Raw genomic sequence first — 17,918 nt, forward strand, 5'->3', positions numbered from 1 at the left:
GCCAGGCAAGTTATCTGTTGCTGTTCTCTTATCCCCCGGGCTGGGCCTGCCGTCTCAAGTGATTCTATTCCTAAAGTGTAAATTGCAAAAGTCCAGGATTCAGCCTACTCTCGGTGCTGGCGGTACATAGATAAAGCTCTTCCAAATTCAATTATGGTTTTTGATGATGTGGCATGTGAGAAGCAGGATAAAGTCAGAGCATTCTTTTGTATGGGAAGACATAAAAGTGTAGATAGTTTCTATCTACGTCAATCTTATGCTGATATAGAAAAACATCTCATTAGGGATAATGTCGCCATAATTTGTTCGTAATTTATCGACAAGATGATGTAAATCTTAAACATATCTATGACGATCATGTGAATACCGATTTAACTTTTAATGAATTTCGTCTTTTTTCGGAATCTTTTTTCTAAATACGTAGGCTTTTAATTTTCATCTCAAGTTTCTTAAGTGGTATGATGACTGGATTTAGAGTATCACCCATGACTTTTTCAAAATCATCTTTCTCCTGTTTTAATAAAGTGTATTTTTTTGCAGCAACGATCTAATCACATTTTGGATAAAAACCACAGTAAAAAAAAAATGAAAAAACAAATGAGAATCGATAGATCGAGTTTGCTCAACGATCAAAATAATAATAATAATAATAAATCAAATTTATTTGATTATAGTAATTATGATGATGTTGATGATGATGTTGATGATGTTGATGATGATGATGATGATGATGATGATGATGCTTTTGACATAATAACCAATTCTACATTTAGATCTACGAGTGGAAAAAATGAATCAGCTAAAGACTTTTTATCATTGTTAGATAAAAACCGAAGAATAATTGATAATATGTACGACGTGCGTAAGTTAATAACATATATCTCGACGGGCGAGAATGAGAAGCAGCTAGTACAGACAAAGTCTCAGAATGCAGCTACTCTAGAAAACGAGCCAGAAAGCAGCTGCTCCAGAGAACGCATCAGAAAGCAGTTACTCCAGAAAGCGTGTCAGAAAGCAGGTAGTCGAGAAAATCGTCCAACAACCAGATTCCTTTTTCGAGTAGGAAGAAGCAGCTACTTCAGAGCTAGTTTAAAAACCAGAAAATTTAGCGCGCGAGTCATTAAGTAGACATCCCAGACAACTTGAAAGTACTAGATTAGGCAGGAATTGATAGTGTTCAAGCGCGGGGGGCTGCTCACACGCGCCGTAAGGGATGGAGCTCTGTTTACGTGCTGTTCTCCGGCAATCTCGTTATTTCTTTTGCGAGATAGAATCTTAAAAAGTGATTTTATCACACTTTAGAACGGTGCGCGATAAGTAAATTTTGCAGGGAGATACAGCTACATCCACTTGATCATCATCCCTTATGTAGGGGGTGAAAATTATAAAACGAGGGTTTGAAATAATTTAAAAAAAAATGTGGCTGTCTCGGGGACAGCCGATAGAAGTGAATACTGAATTAGGTGTGTTGTAGACTTCTTTTTTTTTTATATAAGTGAAATAATAAAAATATGTTTATATATGGATGATCTTCTTCTCAGTTCAGCAGATCGTGAAAATCATCGCAAGATTCTGGAAGCTACAAATGCTCATCGGAAAAAATTCAACAAAGATGAATCTATACGGATATCAAGAAGTAATAAATATAAAAATATCTTAGCACTAATGTCCCACAGCACTCCATGTAAAAAGAACAACTGCAGCGGATGAGGACTTATACCTAAATATAAAATAGCTTAGAAAAATTCTTCCATTGATCTCGTCTACTGGGATGATCCAAACGAGCTTACTGAGAGACTTCGGCTATTGATTGCCGAACGATCAGTTAGAAATAATAATTACGTCAATAAAATCTAGTCGATTATTGAGGAATTACGTGAAGCTGGGCATATATATTGACACGCAACTTTCTTCTTTGCATCAGTACTACCATGAGTCTCCATGTGTTTGGAAGAAAACTTGAGGGCTCGCAAGCCAGTCGTGGTCCTCCAGGCATTGGTTTCAATTTTACACTGAACGGTGATTTTGATTTAGAAAATAAGCGACTTTGCAAACTAGGACAGCCCAATCATCCAAACGATGCAATCACTTTGCATTCACTGAAAGTTATTCTACATACTGAAATAAATTATATAGCTGCTAAACTTACTGGAACTGGTAAAGTTATATAAGAATATAAGCAGCAAGTTAAAAAAAATCAATTAGAAGTGAATTCAAAATTGCGTTATCTTCATAGTACAACTCTACGCAATTACTCTGGTGTTGATTATATTATTGAAGAAGTGAATAAACAATTAACATTTTGTATAAACGAATTTCCAAATGGATTTTTATCTACTGTAAACGAAGATGGAACGTCATAGATTAGCTGAAGAGCTGCACAAGCCAGCAGGTCGGCGAGACAAGAGAAGAAAATATGAACGTGGAATAGACGAGACTTGGGAAGCTGATCTTGTAGAAATAATACTATATTCTAAAGAGAACAAAGGTTTTCATTACTTACTCACTGGTATAGATATAAGTATGCATGGGCCGTCCCAGTCAAGTCAAAGAGTGGTAATGACGTTACTACAGCTATGAAGTCAATACCAAAAGAAGGACGAGTACCGAAGAATCTACAAACTGACCAAGGAAAAGAATTTTACAATTCAATTTTGCAAACACTTATTAATAAGCACAATATAAAATTATAATCTTCACATAGTAAGTCTTCATGCAAGCATATGCGAACGATTCAATAGAATGTTAAAAAATGCAATGTGATTAGAATTCAGCAAAAAAGGAAGCTATAAATGGTAGGATATTTTACCTAACTTGCTCAAAGCATACAATTCGAGAAAACATCGGACAACAGGAATCAAGCCTGAAAATGTTACACAGGCAAATAAGCGAAAAGTTAAAAGACGTTTTCCAAATAAAAAGTCGCCAGTGAAAAAACCCGGAATTCAAAGTTGGCGATAAAGTACAAATAAGTAGGATAAAAGTGTTTTTGAAAAAGGTTACACGCCTAACTGGTCTACGAAAATTTTCAAAATAACGCGAGTTGTAATAACAGATCCAGTAACTTACTACCTCAAAGATTATTATGATAAATCCGTCTCTGGTGGCTTTCAGAAAACTATGTACAGAAATTTATAAAACTATGTATTCGGAAATTTATTTAGTAGAAGAAGTTTTAAAGAAAAGTGTTAAACGCGTATATGTTAAATGGTTAGAATTCAGTAGCGATCACAATAGTTGGATAGATAAAAATGAGATTGTATGAATTATTGAAGGTTCAAATGAATAAGAAAGCAATTGTTATTATATTCAACAATGTATTTATTTATGTAAATTTCACACAAGTTTGAACAGATAATTAGTATTTAACAATAATCAGTCTTCGTATTTCATTATTTTATAATGGGGTGAACTTAAAAGAAGTTCTACCCTCATATGTTATAAATAACATTAAAGTACATTACATTACATTAAAGTTTATTTGCTGTGTAAGAGAGATTATTGAAAAGTTCTTGTTCTTTTAAGATTGCTGATGAGATCTTTTCTGGCAGAAATATTTGAAAGCTGTCATCGATCTTTGTGTCAAATCTCGTCTTTACTTCCTTGAGCGCAGTCACCATATATGCGTGATCTTTTTATATGTCCGTGGCTTTCTTCTTGGGAAAGAACTCGCGCTTAGCAATTTTGTTAAGTACAGATAGATCTATTCTGAAACGTGAAAAATAAGAATTTGTGTTAAAGAAAAGATTTTCTTTGAGAACAAAAATTGTGAGAATCAGCTATGAACTTACTTGGAAATGTTAAGTGAGTCTTGGTTTCTCCTCCAAAGGAAGGTAATTTTCAAGCTTGACTGCTCGAATGTGCTTTTCACCGTGGTACGTCGGTTGATATAGCCAATTCCTCACCACGATATCTGCTCCTTTCATCGCCTCTTGTAGAATATCTCTTCTATTGGAATACGCCTCCTCCATCGATGAATTCCATTCATGCATTAGCTCCTCACAAACATCGTATTTGATAGTGATTTGTTCGCCTGCATTGTCATAGAGTGTTATCCCCACTCGTGCTGCACAGTTTTCATTGGACATTTCGTTTCCCCTCTCCATTGCTCTCTCGATTTCTTCTTCAGTATTTGTCGCTTTATATCCCTTCTCCAAATCCATCTTTCCCACTCTTTTTTCTCTTGTATCAGCCATCTTTTTATCCCCCTCCATTTGAATCACAGCTAGCACCATCTGTTCCTCAATAATTCGGTAACGATTTCAAGGCAAAGGTCTGTGCTATAAGGTAATAAGAATCTTTTATCATCATGTGGACTTGATGTTATTTTATTCTGTTTTTCAGTATGCACTACGAGCAATTTAGAGCAAATGTTGCACTGCTCACGTTTAACAATAATTTGTTTAAATAATTTGTTATAAACAATTGTGATTGACAAAAGAAAAAACACGGGTACTTTTATTTTTGGTTATGCAAAGGATGGCACAGTTCGTTTCTTGATATCTCTGTCATATTTTGAATGGTATTTGGCATGGTCAATGCCCCTTCCCAGAGTACGATTGTTTATAGGTATTTTACACTAACAAATTGAACTCTGACAATAAAACGTTACATAGGTTTTTGTCGTGTTTTTGCCCGTAGAATCGATATCCGCATTCATTTTTGCAAAATTACAACATTTTGTGTTATTTGTTTAAATAATTTGTTATAAACAATTGTGATCGACAAAAGAAAAACACGGGTATTTTTTTTTTGGTTATGCAAAGGATGGCACAGTTCGTTTCTCGATATCTCTGCCAGGTTTTGCCTGGTTTTTAATGGGTTAATCCATTTAAATTGTACCACTGGTAAATACTGCACCATGGCTCATCCATAAAGATTATTAACATCAAAATATAAGATATCTTCGTTTTCTGATTTTTATCTTATGATCGTCCCATGTATGAATTGTTCACCTTAGCATATCGATTGCAACATTGACTTATTCCTCCTCGAATGCCTGCTTCAATAAACATCAGCATATCTATCTCTGTGAGAAGTTCCAATTCCCCTTTTGTAATTTTTAGAGCTGCTAAAATTGTGAGACCTAGAGTCGTGTAAAAATGTGCAGGACATAAACTATACGCTTTCAGAGATGTCTCTCGAAAACTTTTGAAGACGTCAGCTAATAATAAAACATCTGTTTTCAAGTACAAATCTGTATATTTACCCAAAGTTCTTATAGTAAACATATTCCATACTGTAACAGCATAATAATAGTCTTCCTCAATAATATGAGAATTTGTTAGTTTATTGTAGAACTCATTCTTTTCTGGCAGTTTTGTAGTCATCAACTTGTCCAATCCATCTACGAAATCATATGGAAATATACCTTTTCGTCTAAGAAGATTAATTTGCTCATCTGTAAATCCATCAGTTTTGAACTCATTTACTGCTATCAGCACGGTTTCCAAATACGATGCAAGCTTTTCCAACGATCAAGGTAAAATACGCCATGAATCTATAAATCTAAAACTGATGTCACAGTCATATATACTTTTATATACTTCTTGAATGAAATATATTTTTCTTTGTTGTGAGGTATCTGAGATACTTGTCTATTCAATATTATAGATGTAGCAATCTCTTTCAAAATGAAGTGTGTGTCATAATTGAGGTTATGAAAGATAACTGGCACAAAGCTCGAATCCTTATTATTTAAATTGCATGAATTGTGAGCTGCACCTCTGAAACTAAATAGAAAAAATGTCATACATGTTGTACAGCATTGAAGTCAAATATTTGTATACATTAAAAACTAACATACCGTTCTGTTAGATGACAATGGTCTCGTACTGCAAGTTCTTCGTTTTTTGATAGGCTTTCGGCATATATGGCACAGTTGACCTCCGAAAATATAATTTTTCAAGATCTGTAATTTCATCATTGGTTTTGAATTTTTGTAGAGTAGATCAATCTTTCTACTAATTCCTTTCAGTTCTCGAACAAACTATTTCGCTAGTGTCTCTTCATCTTCATTTTCTTATCTGTATCATTTATAAACAGATAAACTGTCATCAAAGCTGCACTTTATACAATAGCCTATGCTTTATGCTTTATGAAGCTCAAAAGCATTTTCATTTTCAGTAGGCTTTAACAAACATTTAAAATCTGCATAAATAACAAAAGGAACTTTTTCACTTTTATTACAATCTTTAAATTTAAGAATATATTCTTAAAGTTGGGAAAATTAATTCGACATTTATTTAATCTTTTGCAATCATTTTTGTGCATTTTCAGCCTTTCATTACAGTAAAATATTTGTAAACACCTTTTGTAGTGGTATGATTTTACATAAGATTCACTTAATTGAGTACTTGAAAGTCGAGACAGATATTTAATCGAAACGTAGTGGTATGTAGGCAAGCTTCCGCCAACATACCAACGTCATGATTATTTTCTTCATTTTCATCTATGTAAAAATCTTGAATGACGAGTGAATTAACATGTTTTTCTTTCTTTTCTTTTGTAATATGGCATGGCGATTTCTCGATATGAATGCATTTATTGAAATATCATTTAATTTTTTGAATTTTGGAACATCTTTAAGTTTGACTGGAAATTCTATATCACCAAAATTTAGCTCGTTCTCATTCAAACGATATTGATTAACTCTATTGGGATTAGTTTTACTAGGATGCAATGCTGAAAGTATATCATACTTTAAACACTGATTATAATTATTACGAACATTAACACATGCCTTTTCCTTTTCTATAAACTTTGGAAGTAGAATGAAGGAACTTCTCTTGATTAGAGAATATTTTTTCATATTGATACACAAACTGATAATACTCGTCAGGGTCCAGCCAAAATCTTTCTCCTGAAATTCTTGAAGCTGGGTGAGAATAAGTTCTTTGATATGATCCTTAAACCATTCTTCCAAATTCGTTGACATGTATGCTGTAACACTTTCACTTGTAAAATATTTAATATCTGTCGTTTCCTCGCCATTTTTCTGCATAGAAAATTCTGCGATAAAGTCAAAATTTATTTTTACAGCGTTATATTCCTTCAAGCAATCTTCTACTTTAACCTTAAAGAGCTTTTGCGCATCGTTAAAATAACAAAAAATGTCTACAAGCTTTATGTTTACAACTACACCTGTTCTAATTCGATTTTAAAAAGCTGATTCTACATCTCGCCACTCAACTCTAGCTTCATTTTCTTCCGATCGTAGACCACCTCCTCGCTGAAGATGTTATTCGAATTAAACTTGCACACATGAAAGATGTGTCATACAAGTTTGATATTTCTGCTTTTGTCCTTTTGCAAGATCAGCTTTGTCGATTTTCTCGATTAATTCCTTTATTGTGGAATTGCACATGTCCACCCAATAATGAATATCATTATTGCTAATTTCATGTATGTTTCGCAAAGTATCACGCACTACTTCAACAAGGCGTCAAAAAGTTGAAATGAAGCCATATTTACTTTTTTCACTTACAAACTAGAATTGTATAAAGAATTAGTTTTGTGTACTGTAGTAGACGAAGTCTGCTCCTCAAAGTAAAATTTCTTGCTTTATATAGACTAGACCACAAAAGAAAAGAAGGAAAATTTTAGTAACTACCAATGAATAGGAAGTTTGACAAGAAGAAGGGGTATTTTCTTGGGACGGGATGGATCTTTTATCTTTGCTCCAATGAGAAGTGGTCACCTTCGAAATAGAAAAGCCGAGGAGCAAGTCATGTCAAGGAGAAGGGATATTTTCTTGGGAGGGGATGAATTTTCTATTTTTAGACCAATGAGGTCTATGCTTCATTTTGATAAATGATTGTAAAGAGCATAAGGTGGAAGTTTCTTCTCATATAAGAAGGATGTGAAAATACATTTGTTCATTTACAATAAACTCGTCTTATAGAACTAACTTTACAAAGCTGCAAGATGACTACAATGTGTTCATACAAAAAGACGTTTCAAAATACCATACTGAAATATCCGAAAGAAAATGTTTATATTGTTGACATTCAAGGATTTCAAAGAATTTGCTGTGGATACTTTTATTTTCAAGGAAATTAGTTTTCTCAACATAAAAAAAACAGCTTTACCAACTGCTTACCTCTTCAAGTCTCCAATGCCGTGGGAAGAACTTACCGAGGAAGAAAATTGTATGATTCATTGGCTAGAACAAAGTCACCATGGAAGTGAATGGAATTCTGGTGACATTCCATACCATCGACTTCAACGTCTTACGAATCTTTACGCAAGGTGTTAAAAAGATATTCGTTGAGGGAGAACAGAAAGCACTGTCGTTAAAAAATTATTTGCCGAATATGTAAGTATTTATACATTCCTTCAGTTCTTTTTTTGCATGCTTTTAATACTCAAATTTATTCATATTATTTTTTTCAGTCTAATATCTTATGTCAAAGATTTCGGATGCCCTTCGCTCGAGAATATAAAAAGTAATAAAAATTACTTTTGCTTGCACTATCATCTTTCTATTAGAAGAAAACCAGCATGTGCAGTCCATAATGCTCTTTCAATAAAAGCATGGTTATTAAATTATTTGTCTGAAAAATTTAGTCAAGACGGAGCTGATAATTATTGAAATGTACTACGAAAAAAATTGTTGAATTAAATGATTTTAAAAAAAAATGAAAATTCTTACAATTATTTTTTAACTTTTCAAAAAATTATGTACACAGTTCTTATTTTCATTATTAAAAAAAATAAGCACTTTTATTATTTATTTGAAAAGAGTAAGGCAATGAAATTTTTTAACACCTTATTTACACACAGCGCAGCCTATTTCAATCGGCCACTTCAATTTAACTTTAACGCCTCCACTTTGCTTTTTAATGGCACTCTCAGACTGGCCTGTTCTCAGCGAGGTCCTCTCGCCCAAGGTGTTGTACCGGCGAGGATGCAACATTGCCAAGAAAGCGGCTCTCAACCGAAAAAAAGACGTCGGCGACTGGTGCGGTATCCGATAGACCGATAGAGCCGATCATCCCGATGAGTCGTTGATTAGAACTATTTGACGGCTACGTACTGAGATTGGTCGACTCGAATAATGGACAAGACTGTTTGCAAAGAAACTTTTGAAGTCATAGTTCGCGATACACGCCGAGCGTAGAAAATCGCTAATAGACCATTAGGCAATTTTTCCAAGCTCTCAGCCGATATTCTTGAATAACTTGCGTGTTGTAGGTATATACATACAGACAGCCCCTGGAATTCACATCACGCAAAAAGAGCCTCTCCCGGCGGCAATCTCTATAGCCTATAGCCACCAGCCGACCATCCGCATTTCCAGTAAAAACGAGGAATTCGCAAAAAGCAGACGTTTTGTACGCAACAAGGATGGAGCGATACCGACTACGACTGCTCGAATCGCCCTAGAGCAAGGGATTTTCCGCGCACGGCCGAGCGAGCGCACCCGACTGCCCTTCATATTTTCGGAAAAAAATCCGACCTCGATGATAAAAGCACGAGAGTCCAGTGATGGAATTCGCAGCAGCGAACGACGGCGTTATTTGAAAATGGATTACAACAGACATGTCACGGCCGAATTAGCACAGGAATATCAGTACTATACATCCCAGCCGAAGCTTTCCATGCAGGAAGAGCGCCGGCCGACTAATTTTCTTCTGGGGAGTGAAAAAAAGAGCCGAGGATCGAAATAGGGCAGAAAAACGCGAAGAGGAGCGGTTACGAGGATAAAAAAGGAGCGGCGCGCGCGAGATCAGACTGCTGCAGCAGGGGCGGGCTCTTAACCCGAGCGTGAAAAAGACGAGATCGGACTTTAATTAACAGCGTCGAATGCACATAGCGCTGTCTCAAAACGAAGCTTTATTGTGGCAATTTTTCAGTAAAAGCCTCGTGCAATGTACGCTCACCAGATGACTTTTACAGTATACAGTGGGAGAAATAAACTCTCGCGTCTCACGCTGTAAAGCAGAAGCTGCACGCGGGCCGTTTAATTAAGGCCTCTACTGCTGGAGGAGGGATCGCGCGCTCCCGCTCTTCTCGCCTCGAGCAGCCAGCTCAATTACTTTGAGATTGGCGGTCGCCACGCGCTATTTTTCTGTTTTTATAATAATTGGCGTCTCCCTTGCACCCGAAGAATTTCGCGCAAGCCTCGCGTGATGGCTTTCATTACGCGCATTGTGTCTTGTTTCTGCGCGGCGGTCTCGGACGCAGACCGAAATTAAATTTCTCCGGTATAATTGGACTTTTTTGAAAATGACGAAAAAACTCGTTATCATCAGCTAGCCTAATGAAACCAGCGCACAGCCCTCGCGAAATGAAAATTCATCGCGTGGAAAAAAGCTGCGCTAACGGCGAACAAAGGAGCGCGATAAGAGCCGGGTCAATGCAGCGTAAACACGTCGAGCCAACATCAGAGCCCTTCCGAAGCGTGCCGTAAATCAGGTCCCAGCGCGCGCAGGCAAATCAGATCGAGTTGCGAGGACAATGAGAAATCATCAATCAATCAATCAAAATGCGCTGTTGCTGCTGTTGACTGTCGGTTCTTTTTAATTGTAAAATACCACGTCTCAGTACTGGTTTCGAAACCTCTAAAAATTAAAGCTAAAAAAAATTAATTTATTGTATAAAAATAATCAAAAATAAAACTCATTTAGATTTAAAGCATTTTTACCTGAAGTCATTGTAGATGTTCCTGGTTTTGGTGACGTCTTTCTCTCTCTCCAGCCTTCTTTTTCTTCTGCTCGTTGCCTTCTTGTTCTGTAAAAATAAGAAAACAAATTAGCATTATTATTTTTTAAAAAGAAACTTTTCAGAATTAATTTGATATTTTTACTATTTACTTTTCTCTTCATATTCGAGGATACAATCTTAGGAATCGGCTTGAGATTGCGTATTCTTTTAGCGGATTTGCACGACGCGCGACTGGATGCCGTTCCGCTTAAACTGAAGCTTAAACTAGAGCTTGAACTTGAACTTGAACTTGAGCTGTAACAGGAGCTCGATCTAGACCATCTTCTTCGAAGTTCAGAAGCCTTTATTGACTCAGATCGCCGAGGCTGCTCAGCCGCCGATGATAGCCGAGGCTGCTCACCCACTGGGGATCGCCAAGGCGGCTCAGCCACTAGGGATCGTCAAGGCGGCTCAGCCGCCTAAGATCGTCGAGATACCTCGTCCGCTAAAGAAAACCTTCCGCTGTACAATTGCTGCAAAGCAGAATTTGGCAGTCGTGGCACTACAACATTCGAACAAATTAATTAAAAACTTAAAAAACAAAAAAATAGTATATGCACAAATCCGCAGGTAGCGTCTATTCGTGACTTAAAAGATGTGCACTAAAAATATTTTTGTAAAAAATTGACTTACGTATTTCAACCACGTTCATTGCCCATGAGACAAACTCGAGCATTGTTAGCAGAGTTGGCGATTAGCCAACGTATGCGCTCTTGGGCGGCTTGTAACACCCCGTACAGGCTCCGTATAAAAATTATAAATTATATTTAAAACTAATTTTCGTGGAACAAAATTCTAGATTTTACGTGAGTATCTCGCGCTCTCCCACTCTTCATTCAAACGCTCCGGGTCAGCTGAGCTCACAGCAGCATAACACCAGCAGTGCCACGAGCCAGCGAGCGGCGACAGCAGATGCAGCGTTAGAGCGGGGAGAGCGCGCAACACACTTGTATATCTGTAAATATTGAGTGACGAGCGCAGCTGCGCGAGAGAAGGAGTTTGACGCAGCGGCGGCGCGGCAAATTCGGACGTAAATCAGTAAATGATTACTGCTCTTCTCTAAAATTTAAAATTTCATACGCGCTACGATCCGAGAAGAGTCGTAAGCTTCGAAAAGGCTGCATTGTCGAATTCTGCTTCTTCGATGACATTTTCTTGTCAGCTTACAAGAAAATCTGTGACTGACTCCGGTGTCTCTTGAGGGGTTATTTATACTCAAAGATAGGAGCACACTTTTCACTATTTTTCTGAAAATCCTATGATTTGCTGAGCTTCTTTTCTCACTACTTTCCTGAAAAGTCCTCTAATTGGAGAAAAATGTTCTTCCCTTAATTTCAAAAATACCTCCCTTGACTATGCTCCTCCAAATGAAAATATTCACTTACCTTCGTGAGAAAATCTATGGTCTCTTTTGCAGACCTTTTCCAAAAACTAATTGATTTTCACCGTGGGTAGCGAAACAAAAAAAAATGTCTTGCCTTAATTGCCATCAGAAAACCCAGCGAGTGTAGTTTTTTGCTTCCTGCAGCCCTCTTAGGTCACTTTGAAAAAAAATGACCGGATATCTTTACAAGACTTATCAGTATCTGTTCATTTTTTTGAGATTTCTGCAGGCCTCTAGGTCACTCGTCAAAGCCATTACGACGTGTTACTCTCCGCGCTCTCTGCAGGTAGCAAAAAAAGGGATCTCTTGCCTAAAATTACTATCATAAGACCCATTGGCCTGGGTGCATACCTCTAGGTTGATCGACAATCACTAAAAATATTTTTGTCGTTCATTGTCCTATCAGCACATGTTCATCTTCGCGCTCCCTGCAGGCCTATCGGTCTGAGTGCATTTTGTGACCTTTGCATGCCTTTACGCCGCTTGTCAATCGCTAAAAGTGGATCTCTGGAAAGAAAACTGTCTAGCTTTCCTTCGTGAAATATAGATAGATTCTAAGTGGTTTACTTATGAGACTTAGAATTAGGAGAGGGGGGTCCCGCAAGCAGCCAATAGCTTTTACAGGCGGTGAAACATCTTCGAGTCGTTCATGCAAGGAAAGGGATTGAAAGAACGCTAATTAAAAAAAATACATACGGGGGTAGACTGGGGATGCTATCCCACTCTTACATCGGGCACCAAAACACTCTGAAAGGAGAGGGGGTGCTTTTTAGTATGCCTATGTTTTGGTATGCCTATAGCCTATCTACTATGAAACTTTTGTAAAAACCTTCATTTTTCACAATAATTAATAGTTTTGCGTAATAACTTGAGTTCTAATGAACTAAAAAGGCTCAAAATTGGAATATGTATGAAGTAATAGGAAAAATAAATTATAAATCACTAGAGATTAACTTAAATTAAACATTTGGGATTTTTAAATGCATTTTATTTTTTTTTACCATAGAATATTAATGAAAAAACCTTTCTATTGAATATGGCATTACAATAATTAAAAAAGCCCCTTCATGGTCGAACTCAATGGGCTTCCGCCTTGAGTATGATAGATTCTTTGGAACTATTTATACTTAACGAGTGCATAGAAATAAGTCCGTGCAAATTAATGTAAATCAGTGTCCTCATTTGTTAGCAAATTCGTAACAAGTGTTTGCTCTGAATTTTCTAGCGAATTCATATTAAGTCTACCTACTATTCACTACCAACTTACTATTTGAGCACAAGGTAAAAAACTTGCCAGCTAGAGTTGCACAGCAAGGCATGACGAAAGTTTGCTGTAGCAACTCTGGTTTTTGTATAAGGGCAAACAGGGCTTTTTAAGCTCGCGACATTGCAGTACTCATCTACAGCTCGAAAATGAAACTCGTTCGGCTCCGGCTTAAGCTAAGTCGCCCTGACTCATGCTACAAACTCCATAGTTGGTCTGTAACAGTCTCGACTAAATTATTAAATATTATGAAAACGTAAGAATGCAGAAATTCGCAAAGTTAACAAGTCTATTAGCACGGACGTGGGGAAGAGACTCGCTAGAAATTTTATTAAAAGTACTCTAAATATTCGGCAACGGTTAAGGGAGTGACTCGACGCTGGAGGGCTCAACAGTATCAACGAAGACTCGCTTAGCTCTCCAATATTATTTGCTTAACTGTGATTAAACGATACGCAGCATTAAGTCTCCTTACTTGGTAGACATTTGAAAAAGCTATTTTTGTGCGCCAGTCGAGACTCTGATGCTATATCCATTGCATTTGACTTGTGCTTTTAATTTAAAAAATAATGTCAGATGTAAATAACGTGCGAACATGTGTGTGCGTCCGCGCTAAAGATCAACTATTCCACAATTTCTGTTTTAGATCAATTAATGTTTGATTAAGAATGGTATCTGAAGCAGCATTATATCTGTCTGAAAAAATCTTAAAATATTTTTAAATGCTAGAATGAGTTTTATTTCAGGTATATTAGCCTTCATTACAGTTCATTAGGTAAGGATGAAGTACTTAAAATGTATAAAAATTAGGGAAAACATTTCAAAGACGAAAATTGGAATACCACGATATCCCAGACAATACGAAAAAAAGGATTATCAAGCTAAATCAAAGCGTTTTAGTTCTGAAAAACCTACTTAATATGCTTATTACACAACAAATTTTATCATGATAGAGCTTTCTTTAGTAGAAAGAAAAAGTAATAATGTTATTTTTAACTATCACTTTCACATCGTCGTATAACTAGTCTTGTAAAAATCCGTCATCGTTTTTTGCTTAGAGAATTGTGTCTACGCACGCCACTATTTTGTCCTATTTCTGCTTGCTATCAAGCATCGGACTAGCTACTGTTTCAAGCGTGAACGCCCCTACCTGCTGGTAGTCGTTCCAGCGTTCTTGCCACTTTCGCATCGTCGTATCTTTTCCTCCTGTGACAATGTTTGCCCTCATTGATTTAAGATAAGACTTGTAGATCCGCTTGCATTCAATTGCAAGCAGATCCATGGGGATCACACCCGCGATTATCATCACTGCATCTCCTGAGACCGTTTAGTAGGAGCATGCTATTCTCAGTGACCCTCTACGCTGTACCGCCATTATTTGCTTTCTATATTTTCTAACTTTCATAGCACCGACCCACATCTTTGCTCCATATAGAAGGATGGAGTTAATGGTCGTCATTAGGAGACGCCTAACAGGTGGTCTAGGTTCACGCATGTTGGCGATCAATCAGCTAAGCTGCGCTACCCTTATCGTTGCCTTCTTACATACAAGATCTAAATATGCCCAAAAATTCAGGTTCGTATCCAGGGTTACTCCCAGATACTTAGCTGTCGATTTAATAATGATCGCTTCTTTGCCTACCGTCATAGGTATGATGGTAGGTACACGTCTCCTCGTCAGTATTACTGTGTCCGTCTTACTCAGAGCCAAGGTCAGTCCATGGTCTTTCATCCACGTCAGCACCCTACACATTACCGCGTTAGCTTAGCTTGCGCAATCTCTATGTTTCAGGCTGTAATAAGCGCCGCTACGTCGTCCGCGTATCCCACGAGTATGACATCGTCTGGCATTTCTAGTGTAAGTAGCCCATCATACAAGATACCCTAAAGGTCCGGCCCCATGATCGAATTCTGCGTAACCCCCAATATTATGGATCTACTCCTATTTTCTTCCTTCGTATCGAATTCGATAACTTGATCCCTTAGATAGTCATCAACTAGTCGCATGATATATTGCGGTACCCAAAGTGACTGCAAAGCGTTTAGTATGTCTACTTATCTAGCTGAGTTGAACGCGTTTTTTACGTCCAGCGTCACCAGCACAACCATTGATTTTGCCGCATGACAGGCTGCATCCATCGTTTTTACTGTGTCACTTACCATCTAATCGCTTCGATCGTTGACCTTCCTTCATTGTTGACCTTTCCTATCGCGTCATATACTTAAAGACTTGGATAATTCATCGCGTAATAAATAAGGTGATGAATAATGTGAACTTTTTTACCATATAACATCTTTAATTCTGTTTCAGAAAAACTCGCACAATAACTCTAAACAAAGGACCGCGAGGATTAGGCTTTAATATTGTAGGGGGTGAAGATGGTGCAGGCATATATATTTCATATATATTAGCAGGAGGCCCAGCAGATAACGATGGTAAATTACAAAAAGGGGACAGACTGTTGAATGTTAATGGTATAGATTTCTCAATCATTTCGCATGAAGAAGCAGCTAAGGTATTAAAGGTAATTAAATTTTAAAATAATATAATTATGTTGTAATATAGTAAGTATTATAATCTTGATTATCAGTACCAAAATGGTACACGTCGCGCCATCTATTGGTCAACTGCGATTTTGTACATTGAGACGAGCTCACGCGAGAGCTGACGAACCGCGCATGTCTCGCGCTATACTCTAATCGCCTATTACGTATTATATCATATTCCGTGTGTAGAGCAGACTATGCTGTACTCTACAATACACTCTCTCTCTTGCCTGTAAGACTCCGATGTGAGCAGACGTGCCGCCGACTAGGCTCTCAAGCCTTTTACAATATACTTAACAATAAATTAACCTCAAGTTGTTGTTTATTGATCCAACCTTTTTCATCATGGTAGCAGAGCGTGGTTGGTATTTATATTTTATCCCGCATGTCTACTCATATGAGTGACATGAGAGATATGTAGTGTAAAACTAAGTGAGGTTAGAAGAAAAGCCACGTGGAAAGTAGTTAACGGTTATTGTTAAAAAAAAGTAAATCGCACAGTGAAAAATTGAACAGTGAAATTAAAGAAGAAAATATCTGGAGAAATTATATGCATGTGAAGCATTGATATTCGAATTTTCGTATAGAAACGTCTGTCGATAGAAGAAGATTTTCAAGTGAAAATTAACCGGTCAAAAAGGGTTAAAGAAGAAAAATATAAGCTCAGTGACGTAGATAAAGTCGTCAGCTACTCAACAATTAAAAGAATTTTAAAAACTAATCAAGATTTAAGTGCGATGCAAGAAGATTAAAGTCGGCGAGTGAAACACGTGGTGAAGTGCTATTTCAGAGCACGTGCAAATTAGAGGTTAAGCACATGTACTTGTGGCTTAAGCCTAAAGTAAAACAAGAAGACGGATTAGAAGCCAAAAATATTGAATTAAAAGAAGAATCAAGAAATCAAATTAGAAAAATATTTTTAAAAGCACTCAAGAAGATTATTAAATTGAAAAATCAAGTATACGAGAGCATTAGTGCAAAAGAAAAAGAAATGGCTAAACAAGCGAAAATCGAAGACATTATGATACCAGTGTTTGATGGTGCAAATTATTCCAGTTGGAAAATTAGATTAATGATCCTGTTAGAGTATAAAGAGTGCAACGAACCAGCAATAAATGAAATGCCTGATAAATATAAAGGCAAAGATGATGATTGGAAAAAGATTGATTTAAAAGCTCGCACTATGATAATTAGTGCTATCTCAGACAAACAATTAGAATACATCGGTGAATGTAAAACAGCTCTCGCGATGATAACAAAATTCGATAAAATGTATTTAACACAATCAACAGCTTTGCAAATTATATGCAGAGGAAAAATCGAAGAAATCAAATTAAATAATTATAATTCAGTGGAAGAATTTTTTGTAGAATTCGAAAAAGTAACTAATGAATTCAAATCAGCTGGTGGGAAATTAGAAGAAGTCGAAAAATTGAGATATCTACTTAGAGCTTTACCACCAAGCTATAGTTACATTGGGGATTTTATAGATGTTATCCCAGAAGACCAAAGAACAGTAGACTATGTAAAGTCGAAAATAAAAGAGAAAAATATGACTAATGCTGAGTCAGATAATAAAAGTAATGCCAGTACCTTTGCGGTACAAACCAAAGGCAAATGTTTTAACTGTGGAAAATTTGGCCACTTCATAAACGAGTGTACGAGACCACATCAGCAGAGCAACCGAGGACGAGGTGCTCAATATAGTCAAGGTCAACGAGGTCACCAACGAGGAAATCAACGAGGCTACAACAGAGGGTTCAACAGAGGCTTCAACCGAGGCAACTACCGAGACAATCAGCGAGGCAGAGGTCAAGGTCAACCCAAAGCTAAATCTTCAGGCGAACAACAGGGCGACTACTCATCCGAAGCATGGCTGACCCAGGTCTGCAACCCAGAGGTAAACCAGATAACTGCGTTAGAAAATAGTAGCGAAAGTTTAGGTCAAATTAATTGGTCACTAGATAGTGGCTGCACAGACCACATTGTAAATAATGATAAATATTTTGATAAATT

The 17,918-nt window shown here is 37.0% G+C and overlaps 1 protein-coding gene across 16 annotated transcripts in view; it reads left to right on the top strand.

Annotated features, from left to right (window-relative positions):
- LOC100119218 (disks large 1 tumor suppressor protein) overlaps positions 1–17,918 on the top strand; it is a 1,703,670-nt gene that overhangs the window by 894,391 nt on the left and 791,361 nt on the right. For all 16 annotated transcript variants that reach the window (XR_004227336.2, XR_004227337.1, XR_004227338.1 and 13 more), the window contains one exon: positions 15,667–15,880. Coding sequence is in view for 13 of the 16 variants with exons in the window: in XM_031928125.2 (XP_031783985.1) it covers positions 15,667–15,880 (214 nt within the window). In the remaining 3 variants the exon portion in view is untranslated. The remainder of the gene's footprint in view (positions 1–15,666; positions 15,881–17,918) is intronic.

Source organism: Nasonia vitripennis (assembly GCF_009193385.2).
Source record: "Nasonia vitripennis strain AsymCx chromosome 4 unlocalized genomic scaffold, Nvit_psr_1.1 chr4_random0003, whole genome shotgun sequence".
Classification (NCBI taxonomy): domain Eukaryota; kingdom Metazoa; phylum Arthropoda; class Insecta; order Hymenoptera; family Pteromalidae; genus Nasonia; species Nasonia vitripennis.